The 25,339-nt window shown below is 39.8% G+C and overlaps 1 protein-coding gene across 1 annotated transcript in view; it reads right to left on the reverse strand.

Moving 5' to 3' along the window:
* Nucleotides 1-35: 35 nt before the first annotated feature.
* LOC142402017 (unconventional myosin-VIIa-like) overlaps nucleotides 36-25,339 on the reverse strand; it is a 72,362-nt gene continuing 47,058 nt past the window's right edge. Inside the window, exons 26-47 of the mRNA XM_075487460.1 lie at nucleotides 23,120-23,246; nucleotides 20,890-21,009; nucleotides 19,845-20,018; nucleotides 19,524-19,751; nucleotides 17,293-17,463; nucleotides 16,612-16,729; nucleotides 16,393-16,519; nucleotides 15,985-16,154; nucleotides 15,711-15,904; nucleotides 14,483-14,607; nucleotides 14,223-14,380; nucleotides 10,852-11,005; nucleotides 9,726-9,881; nucleotides 9,534-9,639; nucleotides 8,292-8,405; nucleotides 7,209-7,296; nucleotides 7,001-7,116; nucleotides 4,624-4,809; nucleotides 4,163-4,279; nucleotides 3,935-4,018; nucleotides 3,683-3,802; nucleotides 36-2,391 (exon numbers count right to left, since the gene is read on the reverse strand). Coding sequence (XP_075343575.1) covers nucleotides 2,299-2,391; nucleotides 3,683-3,802; nucleotides 3,935-4,018; nucleotides 4,163-4,279; nucleotides 4,624-4,809; nucleotides 7,001-7,116; nucleotides 7,209-7,296; nucleotides 8,292-8,405; nucleotides 9,534-9,639; nucleotides 9,726-9,881; nucleotides 10,852-11,005; nucleotides 14,223-14,380; nucleotides 14,483-14,607; nucleotides 15,711-15,904; nucleotides 15,985-16,154; nucleotides 16,393-16,519; nucleotides 16,612-16,729; nucleotides 17,293-17,463; nucleotides 19,524-19,751; nucleotides 19,845-20,018; nucleotides 20,890-21,009; nucleotides 23,120-23,246 — 3,046 coding nt within the window. The 3' untranslated portion in view covers nucleotides 36-2,298. The remainder of the gene's footprint in view (nucleotides 2,392-3,682; nucleotides 3,803-3,934; nucleotides 4,019-4,162; nucleotides 4,280-4,623; nucleotides 4,810-7,000; nucleotides 7,117-7,208; nucleotides 7,297-8,291; nucleotides 8,406-9,533; nucleotides 9,640-9,725; nucleotides 9,882-10,851; nucleotides 11,006-14,222; nucleotides 14,381-14,482; nucleotides 14,608-15,710; nucleotides 15,905-15,984; nucleotides 16,155-16,392; nucleotides 16,520-16,611; nucleotides 16,730-17,292; nucleotides 17,464-19,523; nucleotides 19,752-19,844; nucleotides 20,019-20,889; nucleotides 21,010-23,119; nucleotides 23,247-25,339) is intronic.

The following is a 25,339-nucleotide window of genomic DNA, read 5'->3' on the forward strand; positions in this document are numbered from 1 at the left end:
TTGCTACATAAAGATATGTGGTCACATCATAGATAAAACAATTTTCTCCTTCACATACGTAGTTCAAAAGGTGTAATGATTATGAAAGCTAATTATGCATATAGTTAGAAAAAAACCCAACACATTAATAAAATCATTTACCATCTACGGCACATGTACACGTGACAACAGTCTGGAAACAAATCTACGGAGGATCAACCGAAAGAAACATGGTGTTTGAACTTTGTGGCACACATACAGGAGGGGCGGCTTCCACCAGCACGCAGGACTAACGATGCAATAAAACAAAACATTACATCATATTTCCTCCTAACTGAAGCTACATTTAAATCCAGATTGTCACATAGTGTTTAAAAATGTTTACAGGTTTGATTTCACGAATTTACAAACTGGAGTTCTTGCATAAATAAGGATGGATCTCAACAATGAAGCTACTTACAAGACAAATAAAAAGCAGGTAGAAAATGAGTTTTTGGGGACATGTTTTGGGTCCAGATGGCTACTTGTTAAATTTTTTTATTGTCATCAGGGCCTGCATTTATCAAGTGTCACTTATAGGAGTTTAAATGTCAACAACACTAAGAGCTGCAAAGCATGAATTATAAAGGCAAATCGTATTAAAGTTGAATTGAAATAAGCTACTCACACTAGGATGTTGCAACAAAATAGTGGAAAAAGCAGCTGTGATATGAGACATGTTTTGGGTCCAGATGGTTACTTTTTAAAAACTTTTATTTTTTGTTGTTGTCATCAGGGCCTGCATTTGTCAAGTGTCACTTATAGGAGTTTAAATTTCAACAACACTAATAACTGTTACCAGCCTATGGTGAAATAAATACATATCACATTTATGTACAGATTATAGTTTTAATTTACCTTTGTCATTGCTTATATAATCATATGCAGAAATTTTAAGTATTTTGTTCCCGGACTTCTGACATGGGGACTTGGGGGTGCCACAGCACAATTCTGAGCATAATTTTGAAGTCACCATTGGATTCCTTGACCAAAAAAACATAGGATTGGCATGTTAAATTGAGTTTTTAGGTTGTTTAGAGGCCAAGGTAGCTGAAATTCTGTATTTTATGGCGCCCTTTTTGAAATTCCAAAATGGCCGCCATACAGGTGTCTGTTCAAGTGGCAACATTGGTTTTTGGAATCCCCAAGGTCTGCAGATTCCAAAAATGTATAGGTCAACAAATCCCCCCCAAAAAATCCCACAAAAGTACATTTTTGTACACAGTGAATCTGACTATAAGAGCTGCAAAGCATGAATTATAAAGGCAAATCGTATTAAAGTTGAATTGAAATAAGCTACTCACACAAAATGTTGCAACAAAATAGTGGAAAAGCAGCCGTGTCACATGTTGTATCTCATTGACCTATTGCCTCCACTCCTCTTTCCTCATCTACTCAGTTCACATCTCAGCTCTGCGATGCAACAGGATTCATGGATGCACAACTTTAGAGAAGAGATTCTGACTTTTTTCTTACATCATACTAAATTGGATGTGTTGGGGGTTTGGTACATTGCTCAGACAAAATAAGACATCTTGTGCATTACGCTACTCACTGTTTGCAGAAGTTTAAAAACCTAATTACTGATTTAAAAAGAGGAATTTTTAACGCTCATCTGCTTCAGAATGCCTGACTTAGAATTTTTGGCTGTTTAAGACTAAAGTCCTATGCAATGATACTTGATAAATACGGCCCAGATTGGATTTATTTTTCCTAATTTTAAGGAACAATGGAGGTACTGTTCAACTGTTTCAACAGTGATGCTGATATATCAGAAAAACAAACATTCTGTAAATGTTGCGATAATAGTTCGACAACTTTACAGCACAGAGATAATAAACCTCAGTCACACAGAATGCTGTGCCACATGTGGTGAGCTGGAAACATGGATTTAAAGGCAAAGGGTGACTTAAGACAGGGCTGATATGTAATCACATGAATGAAAACGTTTACAGCGTCACAGTTTTACATCATGAGTGCATTTGTGTTTTTATGTGTTTTATGTACTTGTGAATAGGTTCAAAAAGGAGTACTTGTGGGGTCCAATGTGTTTAGTGGGGACAAATAGTGGGCTCAACATATTTTTTGAGGGTCAAAACTTGATTTTATGGGTAGGGTTGGTTTTTAGGGAAAGGGTTAAGGTTAGGCATACAGTTGTGATGATTACGGTGGGGGTATGCATTATGCCAATGGTGAATCATCACAAAGTCAGAAAATCAAGTCTGTGTGTGTGTGGTGCGCGATTCATGGAGCGGGATCGAGGAGTTTCCAGCTGTGTGCTCACTTGCTGTTGCCCCGGGATGTTCTCTGTTTGGTCATCGTTGTCAGCATCTGGCTGATGTAAGAAGTCAGGAGGTCATCCATCTTGTAGCCCTGAAGGAGGTGAATGTTTATTTAGAGGAATGTGCAAGATTAATGGAATCTTTCCCACCGTTATCACTGATGTATCATCAAGTGCAGCAGCTTTAGAAGTATCTTTAGAACCCGATTTGTAATTAGACTTCTTTCCAATCGTAATATTGTTAAGATCAGGAACATCCCGTAACTACTGTAGCTGTTCATTATTGGGCCGTCCGAGAAATTCCCTGAAAAGCCTTCAGCTGATCCAAAATGCTGCAGCCAGAGTTCTGATGAGATCTAACAGCAGAGATCATTTTTCTCCAGTTTTAGCTTCTCTTTACTGGCTAATATGTTAAATTCAGAATAGAATTTAAGATTCTTCTCCTCACATATAAAGCTCTTAATGACCGAGCTCCAACATATATCAAAGATCTCATTTGTTGTGATTTACTGCTATATAAATAAAACTGAATTGAATTGAATACTTTTGTTTTGATCATGATTTTTACTGCAGAGGGAAGAATTTTAGGAACATTGTTTGGAGTAGAGCTAAGGTTTCTCTAACCTCCCGGGACATTGTTGCACTTCATTTCAAAGTCTTACTTCTTTAATCAGATCTGAATTTCAAAACATGACCAGTAATTGATGATTACACTTCGGATTGAGCCACTGCCAGCTTTGAATAATCAGGCCTTGTTGCCAAATTTCTGCTCTCGCATCAGTGTCAATATTTTTAAGCCCCCATTTTTTAATGAGTTCAAACGAGAATAAATGGGTTTTTTTGTTTGTTTTTGCTGTTTCAGAGCCTGAGTATGGTATGAAACTCTTGATTTAATGCTATCAAAGTTCTTTGTCATTGCTGCAAAGCAAGTAACTCAATTTCAGTTGTATAGAGTCAGTTAATTACAAAAGTCATCAAGACATTTTTCTTAATTCACTCTGTAATTACTTTATTTACCTGTCTATTTGCTAGAGAAGTTTTCCCACACGCTTGTTCAAAAATAATTTGTATTGAATAATAGTGATTGTGTGTTGCTAAAACAGAGGTGGCCTACAATACATTTATATATATAATGTTCCTGAATACATCGCTGTGATACATCTCCTCGCACTGCCCACTCTATTACAAACATTTAATAACATGAGGTCTTCATGGAGGGGACAAAAGAGTTATTGCCCTTCAGACATTAATAAAACCCGAACATGTGCAAGCTTTGTAGAAGTAGATTTTCCAGCCTATTTGAATGCATGTTTGAACGTAATTAAACCCAAATAGTTTCATTTTGAAAGCTGAGTGTAAATGCTGAAGGCTCGGGCAGCTCACCAGAGAAGTTTCACAGAGCAGCTTGCTGCCTCGGACCAGGTTTCCGATGGTGATGTGGAAATACGTGTTGCCGCTGCTCCAGTTGGAGATCTTAGTGAAAGGGTGAATGGTGAGGATGTCCTACAGGTAGTGGGGTAAGCACAATATGGTTACATGAAAACGATGCACGAACAGTTTGTTACTGCTCCCCTGTGTTAATGTTTTAAAGGTGAAGCTGTGCATTTCAGGACAAACTGATAAATGTGTTCTCACCTTTGTTTTCGGATCAATCAGGCTGACCCCATGCTTGTTGATTGCTATCAGGAGGGTTTCTGGGTAATTTGGATCGGTTGTTTGCTGCAGAAACACAAAACATGCTTTCTTTAGTGAGAGTAAATGGCACGAGTACGTGCAGCAGAGGATCGACAGCTCATATAACGGGTGACGTCACATTCATTGTGAGCTTTTTTCATATTGTTTAGTACAATCTGACTTGTTTACCTTGACTTCAAAGAAGGCAGATCCAAACGTGGGCCACTTGTAGATGATTTTTAGGAAAGAAAGTTTGGCTTCTTCACGTGTCTTCCCTGAGTGTTTGTTGAACAGTGTCATGATGGACTGAGAGGGATACACAAAATCTGTTTAGACACACGTCCCACTGGTCTGATAGATATTGAGCAGAGAAATCAGGTTTATTTATGATCGCTCTGTCTTTAGTTTGCCACAATTTATTGATAATAAATGATCTACTTGATATTCAGTGAAAACTAAATGGCTGTGGTTTCAGCATAATCTTTGTGTATTTTTACATGCTACTGATTTCATTTCATTGCTTTGATGAGAGCATCCAGTAGAAAACTCTTTTATGACCCAACTTTGAGGGGAAAATCTTTTTTGATCAAACTGATCTGTATGTAGACCTGTCTGCATTAATTTCTCTGTTCTTTGAAACGTCCGCTCACCCTCTTCCAGTCTTCGGGGGACAGATGTCTGATCTGTTCCTGTGGAATGAGGTCTTTCAGGATCTTAGAAATGTTCAGGAAGTGAGATTTATCATCCTCAAACTTCACCCTGTAGATCAACGCTGCCAGCTGGTGCACCTCCTCCTTTGAACATTTGTGGTAGCCGCGCAGATACTTGGGCAGCTCCTGCACAGAGAAACAAAGTCGCTTTTTTCCATTTGAAAGCAATGAGAGGACCAGTGTGAAACACAGACAGTTAATGAGCGCCTTCTGAAGACCTACTTTCCTAACAGAGATTCAATTTTCTTTTTTTAAATAAAATAATTCTTCTTAATTGACGGTTTGTTGTGTTGTTTCTGTCCACTGTTTGCGTTCTTGTGACTTTTGGTTTTTCCTTTTCTCTCTTCAAAAAGACATTCCAATTTTTCAACAAAAATGTGATTAAAAAAATTTAATGAATGGCCGACTGTCAGCTTCTCAAGCTCACTTTGGCCTATATTGTTAACACACAAGAATATGTCAAAACTCATAGAGTTTCATTGGATTTCTTGCAAATACAGTATCCACATACATTATACTCAAACCATTAGTATTGCAGAAATTACATGAAGAGATACTGTTGATTTAAATCTACTGGAACACAAAATTGAACCAGATTTAAAATGAATTGGCACCACCACTTAAAATGATAGAAAGTAATGCATGTTTCCATCCACTCTGTTAATGTTAGGAAGTACTCCGTTGAGATAAAAGACAGTGGCACCAATTTTGCAGTGGAAAGTCTATATAGGATTTCATATAAGAACACAATTCAATTTTTTCGGGGTCTATTGAAATATGTTTACATGCTTTTTAAAAACACATTTTACATCCCAGCCGCATGCTTTCTCACATTCTGTCTCAGTTCAGTTTTAAGTCCTGTCCCCTTTCTAAAATACCCAGTCTGCTCTAATTAATTGTTGCAGAATGTCCCAGTGATGGGACTGGATAACACACACTGCAATGTCCTCACACAGGGGAAAAAATTAACATGCACACGATACCTATAACACAGGGAAGAAAAAAAAAATTTTTTTTTAAACCTATGCGGGAGTGTAAAAAGATATGACAAAAAGAAAAAACACTTTGATGAAAAATGTGTCACTTGTTTTATAAATGAATTAAAAGAAAGTTACAGAATGTTTTGGATACACCAAATAATGTACTTTTGTTATATAGAAATTTTTATTCTTTTTGTGTTCTCCCTGTACACCAACAGCTGCTCCTCCAGTCACCAGTCTGTCAAACTCCTGAAGTTCGCGGACGACACCACCCTCATTGGACTCATCTCTGGTGGGGATGAGTCCGCCTACAGGTGGGAGATTGACCATCTGGTGACCTGGTGTGGGCTGAACAATCTGGAGCTCAACGCTGTTAAAACAGTGGAGATGGTGGTGGATTACAGGAAGAGCCCAGCCCCACTCACCCCCATCACCCTGACAGACTCCCCAGTCCACACTGTGGAGTCCTTCCGCTTCCTGGGCAGCATCATTTCCCAGGACCTCAAGTGGGAGCTGAACATCAGCTCCCTGACCAAGAAAACACAACAGAGGATGTACTTCCTGCGGCAGCTGAAGAAACTCAACCTGCCAAAGACGATGATGGTGCACTTCTACACCTCCATCATCGAGTCCATCCTCACCTCGTCCATCACCATCTGGTACGCTGCTGCCACCGCCAAGGACAAGGGCAGGCTGCAGCGTGTCATCCACTCTGCGGAGAGGGTGATCGGCTGCAATCTGCCATCTCTGCAGGACCTGCACGCCTCCAGGACGCTGAGGCGTGCAGGCAAGATTGTGGCCGACCCCTCCCACCCCGGACACAAACTTTTTGAGGCACTCCCCTCTGGCAGGAGGCTGCGGTCCATCAGGACCAAAACCTCCCGCCACAAGAACAGCTTCTTCCCCTCTGCAGTTGGCCTCACCAACAAGGCCCGCTGTACCCCCCCACTGACATGGCCCCTTATCCCCACTGACACTTTATATATTGACGTTATATTAACGTTCTGTCTTGTCTTTCTGTCAGTACAGAGTGCGTTACATTAACGCACTCTTCTTAAAAATACTTTGCACATATTTAAAAAAAAAAAAAAAAAAAAATTCTTTTACATTTCTTATTACTTTATTCTATTATTATTATATTTTTTTTGTCTTGTTCTTATGGCACCAAACAGACCAGGCCAAATTCCTTGTGATGTACAATTACTTGGCAATAAAACCTTTTCTGATTCTGATTCTGATTTCTACCTTCCATTTTGTGAGTAGTGAAGTGTAAACACATTGGTTTCCTTGTTTCAATTGAAAAAAAAGAATTTCAGGACAGTTAAAGCAACACTTACTTGATAGTAGTGGAAGACTGAGTCAGCCATGGTGTCTTTCCCTGGCATGGTGTTGGTCCACAGCTTCTTCATGAAGAACACCTGATAGGTCAGTGAAGGCATCACACCTGCACTCCCTACATACAGAAGTGACTAAATTAGCCATTACAAAGAGAAGAATCAATGATGCAAAACAATCTCAGCTTTAAAGATGAGTTCATTGGTTTACCATCTTTTACATGTCTTGCTTTTTTGATCCAGTCAGTCAGGTGCCTCACAAAGTCAAAGAAAAAGTCACCGTCAGGCACACTGATGACCTGGCAAACCAGAAAAATTCATAATTAGATTTTATTTATGTTAATATGTGGGAATCAATTTCCAAATCATGAGAAACCTCAACTAATCAGATATTACATCTGAAATAAGAAAGAGAAACAGGAAAACAGAGAGAACCACTTTCATCACAAAGATCAATCAGCAGCAATAGAAAGAAGGACCAAACTCACCAAATAATATGAAGTAAAGTGATCCGATTCACCACAAACAGACTGGAACTAAATGCAGTGTATCTATATAGTGCAAATTCACATGAAGTAATCATCTCAGGGTATTTCACAGAGAGAAACCCAACAATTCTCTTTAAGAATGCACTTGGCAACAGTGAGGAGAAACAAATTCTCAAGAAGAAACCAACATAAAAAGAGTCTGAGGAAGGGATGGGAGGAGATAAAAAGACAGCAAGCGAGCAACAAAAATAAAAAATAAATTAAAATAAGCAAAGCAATAAATAACATCCAGACATAAGCATGTAAAACCACAGCAAACAAAAACAAAACGACTGGAAAGCAATACACAAAGGGCTAGTTCCAGATGTACAATACCCAAGAAATAACTAAAAACAACGAGACTCATGATAATTATTGAGAAATTCAAAAAAAAAAAGTGATGCAAATGGAACATAACTTGACACAAAGGAACCTGTTTTGGATGCATTGACCTGCAAGATGCAAAACAACTACAGAGAGACTTGGAATGAAAAGAAACAGACAAAAACTGACCACAAAGTAAGTGATGAAAATATAAAACGGGATTAAAACTTGTAGATTAGACCAATAATAACCAGAACAAATCAGAAGCTGACCAAGAGCAGCAGATCAACCACAAAGTAGCTCAAAAAATGAAGGAGAAACACAGTAAAAACAAACAAGGGTTATGCTCTATCTCTTAACATGTCCACAATCACTAACTGTGCTCCTGACCGGACCTTGGGGTGAATTTGTCTCCACGATGAGACTACACATCGACTTCTCACCTTGTCAGTGATCTTTACAAAAAGACTGAAGCCCTCTGAGGATTTCAGCACAAGACGTCCAGAGATGTTGTGGCAGAAGTCTTTGGCCTTTGTGCTCGACTCCACTTCAAACACCTGTTAACACAAACACACCAAACTGAAACCTGAAGACTTTATGTGCACAGAACACCAAATGGGAAATAATATGAAACTGTGCCGATAAATGTGAACTCTGATTTTATCTTAAGGATTATGTAGAGTTTATGCATCTAACTTTTGGTCAAAACTGACCCAGTAATGTCAGTCATACATGTACATACATGTAAGGCTGAAGTTATTATGATATCTCCTAAAAGTTACAGTCTCACTAACCAAGCTCAGGAAAGCACCAGCTCCACACTCACTAGGGATGGGAATCGAAAACCGGTTCTTGTTGGGAACCGGTTCCCAGTGTTTGAATTCCTTGGAATCGTTTGGCGATTTTGCAAACGATTCCCTTATCGATTCCAGTGGGCGCGAATGACGTCACCACGCAACGTTGCGTGGCGAGTCCAGCGCAGTCAACAGTAAACATGGCGCCCAAGCGGTACAAACGCTCGAAAGTTTGATTACACATCCCTAAAAAAGACGACAACAGGGCAACTTGCAAAGTGAATATTTCACCAAAGGGAGGAAATACTACCAACATGCAATAACTATGAATGAATGATTAACGTCGGAACCCAGCAACGTTAGCAACGTTAGCATGTCCTCGGCTAACACTGCAGGTCACTAACTAACAAACACTGCCTATCATGTTAGCGCCATTTGCCTCATTGTAAAAGCTGCTGTTAGTAACGGTTAAGGTTAAATGAATGGCTTCTCAGGCATTACATTTAGATGAAATCATGAGAGACAGAGCCTGACTGGCTCAGAGCCAGAGGCTGGTGGTACTACCCCCAGTTCACCTCTACCTCCAGCTTCTCCTTTCACCAGAGCAGGAAGAGTTCAATTACCCAGGCCATGATAGACCAATGTGGACCTCACCGTTGTTGGGTTTGTAAGGTCATGACTCGTGTTACGTCTAAACTAAACAAAGTTGATGCTAATCGACCGGTTTGTTGCCCTTTTTCTCCAAATGAGAATCGATAAGGGAACCGATAAAGAACCGAATCGTTAAGCAGAATCGAAAATGGAATTGGAATCGTAAAAATTTTTATCAATTCCCATCCCAGGTGAAATGCTACATTATAATGCACATTCTTAACTGTCGTCATCACTGACCTCGTCTGAGTCATCGGGGAAATAAACCTTGTGGAAGATCTGAGTGGTCTTGTGCTGGATGGCCTCAACCTCAACCAGGTGAGGAGGGTACTTTCTTGATCCATTTCTACAACGACAACACAGAAGAGAGAGGTGCAAAAGACTGCAAAAGACAAAAGATAGAGGAACGATGACTGCACGCGCGTGACGTACCGTAAAGCTTTCTGTAGCCGCTGCATGCAGTCTGGAGCCAGTGGATAGTGTTTCTTGGCCTGGAGAAACTTCTGTACGTGAGGCAGCAGGATGTTACTGGGAGGAAACAAACCAGTGCAGAGCCACAGCAGCTCCCAGCCTTTCTCCTCGCTGTACCTGCACACAGACGCAACAACAGTAGGTGGAGAGTTTGAAAAGCAGACGACAAACTGTGCGCTCCTCTTCGCGAGTTAAATACAGTATGCAGAATCTGTTAGGCGACACCTCAAAAAACACTGAATATGAGACAGGTAAATAAAGTCAGTTTTTTAGTTACTAAATTCAACAGTATATTCACCAGCTGTTGCTGCTGGTGCTGAGCAGGTTGAGAATAGTAATCACAAGCTTTTTCTTTCTATTTTCACTGAAAACAGCTGCTGAACATTTGTACATTGAACTGAAGGGAAACAATGAGCCAGAAGTCTCTAGGATGGCAGGCTGAGCAGCATATTGAGGTCAGCCGCACTGAATTGACAGTCTAATGTGATATCTTGTTACTATCAATCAATCAATCTTTATTTATATAGCGCATTTCATACCACAGGCAACTCAATGTGCTTTACATAAAGACATACAGAAAAAATACAACCCAGAAATAAAGGTAAATTAAAACAAAAATTTTAGCTCACAGTAAGATTGGTATAACTATAACAGAGCAAAAGTAAATTTAGCTAATAGTAAGATTAGTACAACTATAACAGGTAATTTGATTAAACTAACAAAAGCTAACAAACATTTAAAGCATTTAAAAATATAGCTAATAACAGAACGGTTGATATAATGAATGATAACAGATCTTCAATATATGAATATGACTAAGTTTGCCTCCTAGTGAAGCATTAATAAGATCAGAAACATGGATAAGCTTTCCTCTAAGAGGGAGCATTTAAGAAGAGGAAATATTAAGGTTTATACAGTGATAATAGGTCTTAATAAACCATTTGAATATGACTAAGTTTTCACCCAATGGTTACTAAGGAGTCTGATGTACAGGTGTCTATGGTAATATACAGAGCATCTTCTGTTTGTGACTTTCCGCTGTCATTGACACACGTTTGGTGTGTGTGGGTGTGCGTTTCAGGCTTACTTGATGTGATTATCCGTAAGCTGTTTGAGAATCTGACAGAAGATCTCATCTTTGAGAGGCTCAGCCTTCAGAGCTCCTTCAAATATCTGATCGGTGAGCTCGTTGACGGAACGCACTCGTTTGGACGGGTAGTCCCCCATATATTTCATCACAGGTGCAGACACGGTCAAGGACATCAACCATTAACATAACAAGCAGGGGTGAATTTAAAAAAACAAACAAACTAATTCACAGCATCTAACAAAACATGAATGTTAGTCAGTTTTTTGCTTTCAGGTTCTCTGGAGGGGAGCTGGGACTTTGATCCAAAATGACAAGCTAATGCTAAACTGTGAACTGAAAATCTTTGGCATTTGGATTTATATTCAGACAGAACAAAGACAGCTGAAGAGTTTAAAAATATTTATCAGATTTTCTGTAACGCTACATTTCAGCCACTTTGTCTTCAGCACTTTTCAATTCAATTCAATTCAAAATACTTTATTAATCCCTGAGGGGGAAATTACAAACATGCTTCTAATGGTCTGAGGTAAATAGAACAAATTTAACAGACATCTAGGCCCTAGAATCTCCTTCCATAATACTTTGTATGTTCTGCACATGTCCAAAATCCTGATTAAATTTGGTCTTTTAAATCTCCAAAATAGCTGGCAAATCTGTTGAAAATCCCTTAAACTCAGGGAACTTTTAGATTATTTTTCAGAATAAGTTTTGAATGTCTCAAATAGAATGACATCTCTTAGAGGCATAAAGTATCAAATACTATCTAAGGAGCTGAGCTATTTTGTTTATCTTCTAAACATTTTTTTGTTCTTTGTTGTTTGTGGTCATTGTTTAACAGTAAAAACGATTTCATCCGAGTAAAAACAGGACAAGTTAAAACATGGAAAAAACAAAGCCGTTCATTCACAGCAGCATTTCTTACTGTAAATAATTTATTTGCACCGTTTCCTTCTTTTCATGACTCAGACTGAGACATCCTGGTCATGTTTATGTAAACATAAACTGACCTTCTCCAAGAGGGTTTCTCAGCTGACTTACTGGAGGGTTTTTCCAGGTATTTACTTCAAAACCACATTATAGCTGGAAAGAAAAGTTAGGAGGAACTATATAAAGCTGATAGCTGGTGTTTAAGATTAGCACTTCAAACTTTTCCTTCTATCCTGATGAATACCCATTTGGTGGAAATTATCTTTGTTCTGTGAAGGGTGAATAAGAATCATTTTCTTTTCTTTGCAATAATATTGTGCAGCATTTGACAAATGTGTCAATTTCCTACAGAAAGTAAACTGGATCTTGAAATGTGTTGAGAAAAGAGTCTGAAACTGGTTTAAATACACAAAATATTAAGTCAAAAAAATTGTATAAAGCAGAGCCAGAACAAGGATTAACCCCATAACCCCTAAATTTATATAGCTGTATATAAAAAAATGTTTTGTGTGTGTTTTAGCCTTTAAGTAGATGGTAAATAATGCTGATATTATTAATTTCACTTTTGCACAAAAATAAATAGAAATTTTGGTATGTTGCTTATTTGCAACACCAGGCATAATGGTCAATAATAAGATAACAACAACACGATAATATAACAGTGAAAAAACAATGGGCCTCATGCAAGAACATTTCGGAACTTCGGAAAAAGTGTGTAAACGACCTGCGTAAATGATGAATCCCACCCGTGCGTATCTAAGTTCACGTGCACGAGGACAGTAGATTTGCATACTCCACGCCCTAAATTATACCATATTAGTAGCTGTGCTTCCTCGCTTCTGTGCCAGGAAGTGTTGAGTGTTGAGTCATGAGAATGGCATCAAGGCGCAAAGAGAACAACTTTACGGGCTCTGAGACTGAAGTTCTGCTTTCAGAGATCCAAAAAGGAAAATCTGTCATTTTTAGCAGTGTCAGCAGTGGAATTACGGGACCTGCTAAAGCGAAGAAATGGGAAGCAATTAGGAGTGCTGTTAATACCATGTCACCGAAATAAAAAAAAATAAATGGTTTGATATGAAAATGGCTTAAAAAAAACGTCTCGCCATGGCCAGGCGCTCGATGACTGCAACTAAAGCCGTGCAATCAGTTGTTGCCTCATCATGATGGCACTCTGATGGGGTGGTCCATGAGGGGCGTCTTCTGGCACCACACCTTCTGGTCTGCCTGGGCTGGTTCAGGTAGTAGGAGACCCTCGTTCATGGCAATATTGTGCACATATGGCATGGCTTCTCTTGGCTATAGAGCAGTTTGCCCCCCGCTGTATGGAGACACACCCACCTGGCCTTCAGCTCAGTGCGCTCCACAACAGCACGGGTGCTTTGATGCGTATATGTGTCTCGTGCTCCAATTATGATTCGTAGTCTAGCCACGGCATGAAAGTCCCTCTTAATTTGTACTTGTTGCACAGCGGTGTATGGGAATCTGATGTACCATGGGTGATAAACTGATGAGAGCTTTGATGACCAAGGGGAGCGCACAACTCACAGAGGACTGGGACACCCCCGATCTGTCTCCAATCTCCCTCTGAAAGGTTCCAGTGGCCAAAAATCCAAGCGTGCTGAGGACCTGGACGTGTGGTGGAATTGGGTTTGATCGGCGTGGTTCTCTTTGGAGTTGTGGCTCTAGCAAGCAGCAGCACAGTCCCTGGCAATCTATATAGCGATGTCAGCCATTCGTCTGTCTCCGCAGGATATCTACACGCTCTCTTCCAAGAGCCTGACGCGCTAAGGCATCCAAAAGTAGCAAGTCAGCCGCTGGTTACACTTCCCATTGACCTTGTTATATACAGACTCAAATTAACCTTCGATTAGTGCACAATTTAAGTCAAACAGAATAATGTCAGCATCATTATGGGGTATAATGTATATTTATTTATGTTTGCTTCAAAGTAATTAAATATACAATCCATTAGTCAAGCAACCTTGATTTGAATAATAGCGGACTGTTTTAGGAAACTCCTACAATTTAAGAACAAATCTGTGCGTACGGACGGTTCTTGCATGAGGCCCAATGTTTTTTTATTCACCTTTTTTTTTTTACATATTTATTTATATAAAGGTTCCTAGGTCCGTAGTGAATATGGACTAACCGGCATTGGGGGAATAAAGATGCTATCTCAGCTGGTTGATTGAGTCAAACGGTTTGAAGCATATATACATACATATATATATATCTATATATATATATATAGATATATATATACATATATATGTGTGTGTATGCCACACCCACATAACAGCTTAAAAGGTGACATTACATGTGTCGCTGCTGTCTTCACGACTTGTTTCTGGCGTCTCTTGATGGACATTCAATCAATGAATAAAGCATATATGCGACAATAGGCGTTAAGGGGTTAAAAACAGAACTGGTCCAAAGGATATCTATGAAGGCCAGGCAGGCCTCCTGGGAGAGCTCCTCATGAGCCAGAACTTTCTTCAGCAGAGGATGTTTAAGAGGCTCTCTGGTGCAGCTCCACAGACGCTCCTTCCCTCGCGCTTTAGAGATCATCACCCTGCTCAGAGTGCTCTTTGGGGGAGGCCTGAAATCATGCAGCAAGGGTTAGAGGAAACACACGCTCACTTTGTATCATTCTCCTCGTACACATCTTCTGTATTTGAACTTTGACCATTTAGTGACGCACCTGAAGTAGTCGTAGGAGAACTCCTCCAGTGTGAAGGCCTTGGATTTGTCGTCCTGATCGGAAAGGTTAACCTGAGACAAGCTGATGGATTCTCGCCTCTGATCAGGAGTCATCGTAATGAGAGCCTGAGAATAACCAAGAATATTTCTCATTAATGGGTCTATTGTGGCTCCAGGGGTAGAACAAAATATCATGATATCAGGGTGATTAGTGGCTTTTGGAAATAAGTGTGTTTTAGATGAATTAATTTATATTCATGGTTTGGAGTAGCCTGGGAATTCCCATGCTGCTTTGCGCACGATTTCATTCTCACTGCAAAGTCAGCCTGGAAACCACCGCCCTTATATTTGCCTGAGTTAGGGAACAAATGACAGAACGGGGGGGGGGGGGGGGGGGGGGGGGGGGGGGTGCAGCAACACGTTACCGTTCGATGCAGCCTTAGAAAGTGTTTTAAGTAGCTTAGAACGCAAGTTTACTTTTAAAAAAGAGCAAGCGTCTTCTTCTTCCTCGTCGAATTTCTGTCGCTCTACATACGTCATCTAGTATAAGTGATACAATTAGCTATGAATCGTGTGCAAAGCAGCATGGGAAGAACCAGACGCCATTTGATAGACATTCGTAGCGCCCAATAAACGGCTCTAGGCATTCGTAAACCACGCCTCAAATACGAGAAAATGCACACCTAGTTCCCAGACCACCATCTCATCGAGATGTGGACGCGTCAGCCAGGCTAGGTTTGGAGGTGAAAAGCAAAGAAACAGCTCCCTCGTAAAACTTATTCATACAAAAACAACATGTGTTGAAACTAAGAAGTCTCGACAACATTTGCTCTTCTCAGTTTCTAACACAAAGCGTTATTAAAATAAGAGGTGGAAAAAAAGGGATAAAGCCCAGTCCCAATATGTTAGTGGCTTCAAATTCAAAATCACCATATATTTTCCTGAAAAAAAGAAAAAGATTTCTAGGTTTGTCATTGTCCATCCATTTCCATTCCCACTTAATCTGATTTAGGGACGCAGGAGGGCTGGAGCCCCCTGGAGAACACTCACTTTCATTGCTAACCACCACACGATTGTGCAGCCCCACCATTAAATCCTTCCATTGAATAGTGGAAGAACAGCGCCCTCAACCTGCTTTGTGCTGTAACACTGACTGAAACCAGCCAGCCAGAAACAAAGAGCTGCCTGTAGAGACTGACGAGGCTGATCACCCTTCTGCCACCACTCACCACTATATCATACTGTGGCCTGGTGATGGTGGGCAGCACGTAGACACAGTCAGCAGGGAAGTCCCCCCTCTGTTTGGTCCTGTCGTTGATTCCATGAGCCCAGCCCGAGTTCATCACATGCTCTCCATCGTGTTCGTCCAGGATGATCAGATCCCCTTTACAGAAACTCAGGAAGGTGGAATTCATTCCTGCTCCTAGACAAAAACAACGAAAAAGGGGTCACGGTTCAGCTGATGAAAGCGGTATTTGCTTTTACACTAACACTGAAGCTCACCAGGGTTCAGACAGTCCAGCAGTCCCACCACATATTTGGACCTCTTCCTCAGACCCTCGAGGAAGGCGACCACCAGGTCACGGATGTCCTCTGCATTGTTGGAGGTGAACGTGTACTCGTCTCCTTTGATGGTGGCCAATGTAAAACTCTGACCCTGGAGTTTACCCCCTCTGGAAAAACAGCATTTTAGCTTTAATATTGTGCTCTCCATAGTAATCATTTCCAAAAACATGGACATTTTCAGAAAATTCAGACTTAAAGGTATGCAAAATTCCAATTAAATGAAGCACCAAAGTTAGAAAATGAAACAATCCTCTGCCTGTCTGTAGCTGTTATTTAAACAACTTTAAAAAACTACATTTTGTCTTTATTTTCTAGCAGCTATCAGTCTTTGAAGAGTCATCCTACCTGCTGCTGGACACGGCTGTAATCTCTGGAAACGACAGCTCCAGGAGGACCTGCTCCTGTTCGTCCACAAAGTAAACTCCAGTCCAGTTCACCGCCACGATGACGTCATTCTTAGGAAGACTGGGCCCTGTGAACAGACCGTGCCACGCCCATTAAAACAAGCACAGGCAGTTGTAGGATTATACTTTACGATAACACTCAAAACTTTATGTAACCAACCGGAGAATTTGAAGGCCTCGTAGAAGCGTGAGAAGAGTAACGGCCACTTTAACTGGGCAAAATCCACCACGTCCTCCTTCACCTTCTGTGTGTTCAACCTCCTTTTGTTGTGTAATCCCTGCACAGCAAGTTAATAGTTATCTCTGGCCAAACAATCAAATCAAATCAAATCAAAATTATTCATATAGCACATTTCAAAGTGCTTCACATAAAACAAAAGCATTGCAGCAGGGAGTGGAAGAAGCATTAAAATACATAAAATAATATAAAGAGAAACAAATAAAATAATTGAAATGAATTTAAAAACAACAACAATCTAGATAAATTAAAAGATAGCGTGCAGATTTCATGCATAGACACATGAGAACAGAAATGTTTTTAACCTGGATTTAAAAATGTCTCCATTTGGTGAAAGTTTAATCTCCACTGGCAGTTTGTTCCACTTATTTGCAGCATAACAGCTAAATGCTGCTTCTCCATGTTTAGTCTGGACTCTGGACTGGACCAGCTGACCTGAGTCCTTGGATCTAAGAGCTCTGCTGGCTTTATATTCTCTAAACATATCACAGATGTATTTTGGGCCTAAACCGTTCTGGGATTTGTAAACCATCAGCAGACTTTTAAAATCTATTCTACAATCACAAAAAAAGTGCTGGATTTCGTTGCCACGGCAGCAGATACCTTTTTGTGGGCGTTGATGATGAGCTGAGCCCACTTCTCTGTGGTCTTAGTTGAAGTGATTTCTCTGTCGGGGATGTAGGATGGGATGAGGCTGACCAGGCGCTCCTGGAGGATCTCAGAGCCATAATCCACATAGTACTGCTGGGAGGCCAGCTCTGCTAGGTCCTCCTCCTTCAAGACACACACAGAGTAAAGAAAAACTCTGACGTGGCACAGCTTTGATTAAAGAGGAGACCCGATCAGTCTGCGTGTATTTGATGCAAAATGGGCAAATCTAGATCTTCTGACCCTTATTTAGGCTGCGCTGAAACACACGGCACATCTCACAAATGTTGCTCTTATTTTTGTAAAAACCCAAATCAGAAAATATTCATCACTTAAAAGATGTCCTGGCATTGAGGATATCAGGAGTTGAAGTGTGGCAGTTGTTATTTTGTTCCATTCTTCCTGCAAACGCGTCTTACAGCGTGCAGCATTGTGGGGCTGAGATCAATGGGTTTCCAGCTTAGGCTTCCGCCTTACTCACAGAAATTCCTCCAGATTATTTGAGTCCTTTACATTTATTTTTGCACTGTAGAGAGAGAAATATGCACATTCATTTGAATCTCTCTTTTAAGAAAAGAGTTAATGACATTTCAGTGTTCAGATTCAATTTTCCCCATCATTGGTTGACAAACTGAAGATCCTCTGCCCATCTCTGCTCCTCAAAGACTCAACCTTTAATGGATGCAGCTTTTGTACCACATAATAAGTACTAATTCATATTACTATTTTAGCTTTTACATCATTATAAGAACTAATTTATTCCGGTCACTACTGTTTTTTGGAATCAGTTGCAGGTCTAAAATGCAAAAAAATGGATGCATATTAACATGTTTAATGAAGCTGTCAAGACAAACACTAAATATCTTGGGTTCCTAATGTCTGCAATTATATATAAAAAAAAAACAGTGAAGGGACCTTTATTGGGATTGTATATATCTACAACAAAAAGATGCACATCCTCAGGAGCAAAGAGATGGCTGAAACTGTTTGGGACTGTTTGAACACTGTGTATCATCTGCTGGCTAAAGAGACAAATATTTCCCTTAGGAGCCGAAGGAGTCCAAACACAGAGCTAAAGCAGAGTAAACATTAGACTTAACAGAGGCTTGAAATTGGAGCTTAGCTTGAAGTTTGTGAAACCTTTTGAATATTCTTAATTTTTCCATTAATTAATTAATATATGTGTGTGCCACACCCACATAACAGCTTAAAAGGTGACATTACATGTGTCGCTGCTGTCTTCACGACTTGTTTCTGGCGTCTCTTGATGGACAACAATATTACTGGGCATGTATTGTTGTAATGTTTTAAATACTTGAACGCAGTTTTTCTAGAGAAGATAATTGTTTTGTATATGGGATTATCGTCCATCGACTCTTGGGCTTTCACATGCGCGAGCCTACAACCAGCCGGTGAGTTACATGCTGTTTATAAAGTTGTTTTGTAACGTCCTCATGCCAGTAATGTGAGAACCATGCATATGGTTTTGATGGTAAGGCTTGTGACTTTATTGTCGGATGGTTTATAAAGTGGTGTGACGTTTCTGCAGTGTGCAAGTTGTTGTTTTACGTGGAAGGGTTAGCGCTTGCCCCTTAGCCACCACGTATTAGCCTCGCATGACATGCTGTGCAGACAGAGCGATCTCCACACAGGGAGCGCAGATTTGCACCTCTCTGTGTCCTACTGTCAGTATTTGACAACCTCTAGCAATGGAAACACGCTTCAAATGCCCCGGAGTTCCCCTTTAACAGCTTGTAGAAAGCAGCAAAAAGTTGAGGTGTTTTTTTTCCTGTTTGACGTTATCAGTGTTATCGGTCCTATTTTTGGCCCACTCTTCTTTACAACTTTGCCTCAGTTCAATGACGTTTGCAAAATTGGTTTATGGACAACTCTCTGAAGATCCCACCACAGCCAAATAAATGATTGTGTAATATGTGTTGTTGTTGTTCAGCTAAGGTTGTATTTCGCTCATTTTAAGACCCGGTAAGATGACCAGAGGACCTTAGAATGAATTCTTTTCTTTTTCACATGGCTCTTGTTCATAGACGTTTAGTCTATGTACATATCTAGAAATTCTTTAAAAACGCAATCTGTTGTCTCCTTAAAACATCCCAACCTCAGGCTCTGTGTCAGCTCTTTGACAAACACACTCTCACAGGAGCCTCATGGGAACGTTGGCTGCTTACTCTTTCACAGCGGTACTCTCCAAATTTCACCCCTCGGACTATCTGCTGGTAAATAAGGTTTGTTGCAACGTAGTCTTCAGCCGGGTTGTGCCAGGGGCTGAAGATCTCCTTCCTGTAGAACAGCCTCCAGGGGGCGTTCCTCTCCTGGGCGCCCTGCTCCTTTGCATACTGCTCACACTGGGAGACAGCGTCCATGACATGGTCGCTCCCGCTGCCCAGCGACGACACCTGAAAGAGAAAAAACCTCATTCACATCTGACTGTTTCCCTGACACGTCTGCAGTGAACTCAGAGCTGTCAGTGGACGGTGATCGGGCTGCACCTTGTCAAACAGAGCAATGTACAGCGAGAAGCCAAAGCGATCCCTCAGGTTGATCTTATCTGCCAGCGCATTGCAGAGCTCACTGGCTGTGGTGGCAGAGTCCGCCAGGAGGGTCTTTGTGGTGCCGTCCATGAACGTCACCGGCAGCATGATGGGCTTCTTAGATTTGGTGGCCTGAAGACGAAACAAATCAGATTCTAGTTCCAGAACTTCAAAGTTAAAATGTTCTACCGCAATACATCCTGGTGTCATTAGAAGCCATACATTGTTCACTTGAATTTTAAGTAATCTAGAGAAATCAATTTTTTTTTCTTTAAACTTTATCCAATACATTTTCGACCAGAACGATCCATTCCACTGCAAACAGGGAAACAGAAGGGGATAACCTACATATAAGGAGATAAAAGGTAACTGAAACAAAGAGACCCACAACTCTCGAATGAAGTAGAATTTTGTTCTTTTGATTTACATCTAAAAAAAACACCATTCAAAGATCTACGTTTTGATCTTAAGATCTAACTTGGCATTTTATTAAACTCACAAAATCTGTTTCTGCAATATACAAATGAACAGTATACTCCGAGATAAAATTTAAGACCTTTAACAGCCTTATTTGGATGGCCATCAATTATTTACATTTTTTTTTTAAACTAATAGAAATCATGTGTCATTATTGATAATATCATGTTTTACTGAACTCTCTCTTAGGGTAGACATTTCTGGTATTTAACACAGTAGTAAGATGTAGAGATTATTTAAATTTAGTTTAATTTGAGCCACTTTAAAAACTGACACCTGCCTTGATGAACGCCTTATCTGTTGCAGCTAATAGTGATAATCTCTAAATGTCTGAATGTGCTGTTTGAAACATCATGAAATGAACACATCTATTCAGTCCAGTATTACAGCTGTAACTTGTAAACTTGTACCAACCAAGATTTATGTAATAAGGGAATGATATCCAACAAAAAAAAAGTGAAATTAGCTACTTTTCATCAGTATCTTGGATTTAAGGTTTTTGCACAGAATGCACGATGCTCTGTACCTGCAGCTCCAACCAGGATGGCGGCTGTGTCCGTGTGCGGTTGACAAATGTCCTTCTCAGCCTTTCCTCGCAGTAGGGAGCGTAACCAGGAGGACCGTTGATCAAAAACGTCCGTAAAGACTGACAATAGAGCAGAAAGAGACGAGAAAAAAAAGCTAAATAAAAAAAATCATAGGAAAAAAACTGCAAAAAGGCCAAGATTTGATGTTTTATTCTTTCAAATTTTGGCTAACACTACATAACCGTTAAAAACATCTGAAGACATCATCATATTGTCCACGTACAAATGTACTATCCCCAGACAAACCTTCATGTGCTAAATTGATCATTATTTAAAATGTCTTTAGAATTTCACACAGAAATGAAAACAGACAAACTGTTACAAACCTAATAAAGATCGAGGTGGCGAGGTTTAGTTTGAACAAAAGTAAAAATACAAACAATATTTAATTCAATTAACAACTGCATAAAACCCAGAACTTCACTTAATCTGTGAGGAAGTGATCCAAGAGGTCTGTCAGTGTTGGAGGCTGATACTGCTCTGCTGCTTATTTGGTGAATTTGAACATTTTTGGTTTATAAATCAGTCTGGTGTATATCACTGATTGTATTTGAACAGATAACGTGTCCAAAAAAAAGAAGGACAAACTACTTATCATATCTCATATAATCTTACTTAATCTATATTTTGTGTTTAATTCATTTTTGCTTTTAAAAACTGCTTTTGAATGTTGGACTGATGATGAATTGACTTTTTCTTCATGTCACCGCAGTGAGACTTTTCATAACTGCGTCATTCAGCCTTAATGCAGTTTATAAACTTCAATAATTTCAATCACTTCTGAAAATGACATTTAAAACGTCTTATTTCTTGTTTGTTCATTGCTGTTACCTTTAAGCATTTTTTTCTTAGTTTTCACCTAAGAGGTGCATTATAAAACAAGCTCAGCACAGCCAGGCTTTCTTTGTGTTGGCAGCCCCACAAATCCCAAACCTCCACTCAGAGATAACTGGTACCACAGTACAACAGTTGCTCGTTTAGTTTCCTGTGTGTTTACATTTCACTTTACACAGAGCCTGCGAACAAAAACTTTAGCAGAAAGGCCAGTGCCTGCGTGGAGACATGTCTGGTGAGCAGGTGGTCCTTCAGTGTGGCCCAGTACATATTTGTTTTCAAATTGTTATCAGAAGGTGGTTATCTCAGACCACCTCCTGGTCTAAGAATTTGAATGTATCTTTTGTGATTTCACTCCTACACATACAGCTGTCCACTCGTGACTGAAATACCCGTAACAACTGTATATCACTATGAGAAATGTGACTCCATTTTATTACTACTTGTGTAGCCCAAATCTTGTTTAGTCTGTTCTCTGCACGCTCTACAGAATACGAACAAGTGGCGAGTGCCACGGAAGTGACAAACATGGTAGTGACGCGTTGCAGGGTTTAGAGCGTAAAAAACAAGAGCAAAAAGGCAGAAAAGGAGTTTGTGTCTGTGCAGTGGCGATTCTAGAATATGTGGGGGCTCCAAGCAAAAAAATCAAAGCAAAGCCAATGTCAATCAATCAACATCGAATCCAATCGGAATTTTGATATGCAGTCGCGTAGTGCTCTATGATCCTTGATAGGTTGTCTACGTTGGCACTTGATATTCGCCTGTTGCTATTTATCTACCGGGTGTAGCTGGCCATCCAATAATAATTGTGTTCATTTAAAGATTCTTTGTGACAAGTAGAGCTGTTCATGATATCGATTTCATAAGGATGGTTTTTATTTTCCACTAGCCTTGAATTTCCGGCGAACGTTGCCAACAATCACAAACACTCTGAGGGGCTAGTTCTCCTCGAACATAGCCTACAGTGGAACTTGACGTGAGTTTGACGAAGTCAACAATGCAATTATGGAATTATAGAATGGCATGTTAACTTGACAACCTTTGACTAAATCATTTACATTTAACTGTTCAAAGAAAACATGTTCACCACGAACGTTCGCCACTGTTTGAGACAGTTTATAAAGTAACTAGACAATCAGCTCTCGGGGGCCCCCTAGTGGCTCGGGTCTCCAAGCAGTTGCCTGTTGACAAGGTGCGCCTCTGTGTCTGTGATAACTGCACATTTTTGTCTGTTTGGAGTTAGTTGGAGGAAACATCAGCGTGTGAAACCTTTTCACATATTTGAGTTGCAGTAACTGAGGGGTCAGTGTTTGACTTCAGACGTGAGTTTCTTACTTTGACAAACTTCTCTGAGGGGGAGAAGCAGCCCACACAGAGGGACAGCAGGATCCATCCACGGGCGTGGCTGCTTTTGGACGGGTTCTGGCTGAGCTGTTTGCAGATCTGACAGTAGATCTCATCCCTGAGACACAGAAAAACAGCTTATAGAAAAAAACAAATGCACAAATAAAATGCAGCAAAATACTGTTCAACAGGGTCAATCGACTTTACTCAGCGTGACATTTTGGATAAATATTCATGATGCCAAAAAGATGCTCCATCATTGTATGGTACATCTAAGCAAAGTACAGTTTTCTGCAGTGAGATGACCTTTAACAAAGAGACATATTACAATGATTCTTTAGGGATATCTGGATCTGTTTGAAAAGACGAATAACATTCTTCTTTGTCTTCATTTGGTTTATTCATTGAATTAGGGTTGGAATAAACTTTATGTCTAAATCAAGACATATTTTCACCTTTAGCAGCAAATTCAGGCCAGAAGACCTAACAGGCTGTCATGATGTTTACAGAACACATTTATTCTCCACAAACCCCTAGAAGCATGTTTATAGTACCGCCCATTTTGTTACTGCATATACTGAACTGCACCTCAAGGAAGTGGTGCCTGGGCAGCATTGTGGGTAAGGGCGTGGTCGCATGGTTCTTTGGGGGGCGTGATGGAGGGAAAAAGTCCTGGCTCTCATTTGTGATTGTGTCATCAAAAACTGTGCCGACCATCTGTTTTATTTTCAGGCACTCACTCCACCTTCATAGGGTCCCTCGGCTATGGACAAACTCTGTAATTTTTCCTGTGGCCAAAGTTAAAACTAAACAGCTCAATTGCTATAGGCCTGTAGCAGTTCCACCCACTATTATGAAGGCCTTTGAAAAGATTGTCATGGTTACATTGTTTGCTCAAAGATCTTGTCGGGGTGTTGATTATGATTGTTTTTTATTGATTTGTCTTTCTCTTTTAACTGTATCCAGCCACATAGGAAGGTTAAGGAGCACACATAGCATTAAATTAGGAATTTTATGTTGGCTGATGGATTTTTTTTTTATTTTTTTGACTGCCGCCCCCTCTCCACTTTTGTTTGTTTTGTACACCAACATGTATCAATATCCTGGGCATCATATCTGAAGTTCGCTGATAATTCTGTCACTTCTGTCACTTCTAAATTCTGATGACATAGACCACGGCACTGTGGTGGCATATTTAAACTTTTTAGACATTAATATAAGCAAATCTAAAGAGATGATCATTGATTTTTAGGAAAAAAATGGAACACACTCTCTTTCCATTATCATAAATCACAGAGCCAATTTCCATTTTTCTTTTAAAATTTCAATCATTTTGGAATGATAACATGGTTTCTGTTTTTAGGTGTAATTATTTGGTATTGTCCACTAGCGCATGAGCCTTCATGTCATGTGTGAATACATGTCTGTTATGAATACCATTTTTTCCTGTACAACAAATTGCGCCTCTGGGGATAATAAAGATACATCCAATCTGAACAACAACATAATACTGAACATCAAACAGCGTTGAACTTCAGATAAAAGCTCCTTTAAGAAACTGCAATAACTTTTATAAACCTTTTATAACACGTTGTGTATTTACAGTTACGGGGCAACACTTTCATTCAGACAGTCTTGCTTCTGAGGTACAGCAAATTTTAGATGCCTGCTGGAACTGGAAATTATATTATGAGAGTATTGAGAACCAGCTGAGTAAAAAAAAAAAAAAACAAGCAAAACAAGACTAACAATTCAAATTTTATACTCTTAGATCAATTTTAAACTAGTAAATTGTTGATAATTTGGAAACTGTGTGCTCACAGAAATCAAAACTGATTAAAAACTTCACGACTGATTTCCTTTTTGGATTTGACTGTAAATTGGAGACAGATTCTTTTTTGTTTGTTAAGTCGATCTTTGCTTGGTTGCATAAGAGGAAGATCCACAATCAGAGTTTCAGCATTCCTCCCTCCTGCTGCATGAGCCTAAAGTCCACATCCTTTCATTGTTTTCTGTTTTAAGATTGTTTTTTATTAAATATCCTGCTTCCAAACAGATAAATCCATCCACTTTTAATGAATTTATGAATTTTCCTGTCACCATCCTCAGAACAAACTCTGTATTCATGATGTCGTTCATCTGAAGAAAGCAGGATTTCCTTTGTCCAAAAAAAAAATCAAACTGCAGCTTCATGTTGCAACTTGGAAAGCT

This window comes from Odontesthes bonariensis, chromosome 16 (genome assembly GCF_027942865.1).
Source record: "Odontesthes bonariensis isolate fOdoBon6 chromosome 16, fOdoBon6.hap1, whole genome shotgun sequence".
Lineage (NCBI taxonomy): Eukaryota > Metazoa > Chordata > Actinopteri > Atheriniformes > Atherinopsidae > Odontesthes > Odontesthes bonariensis.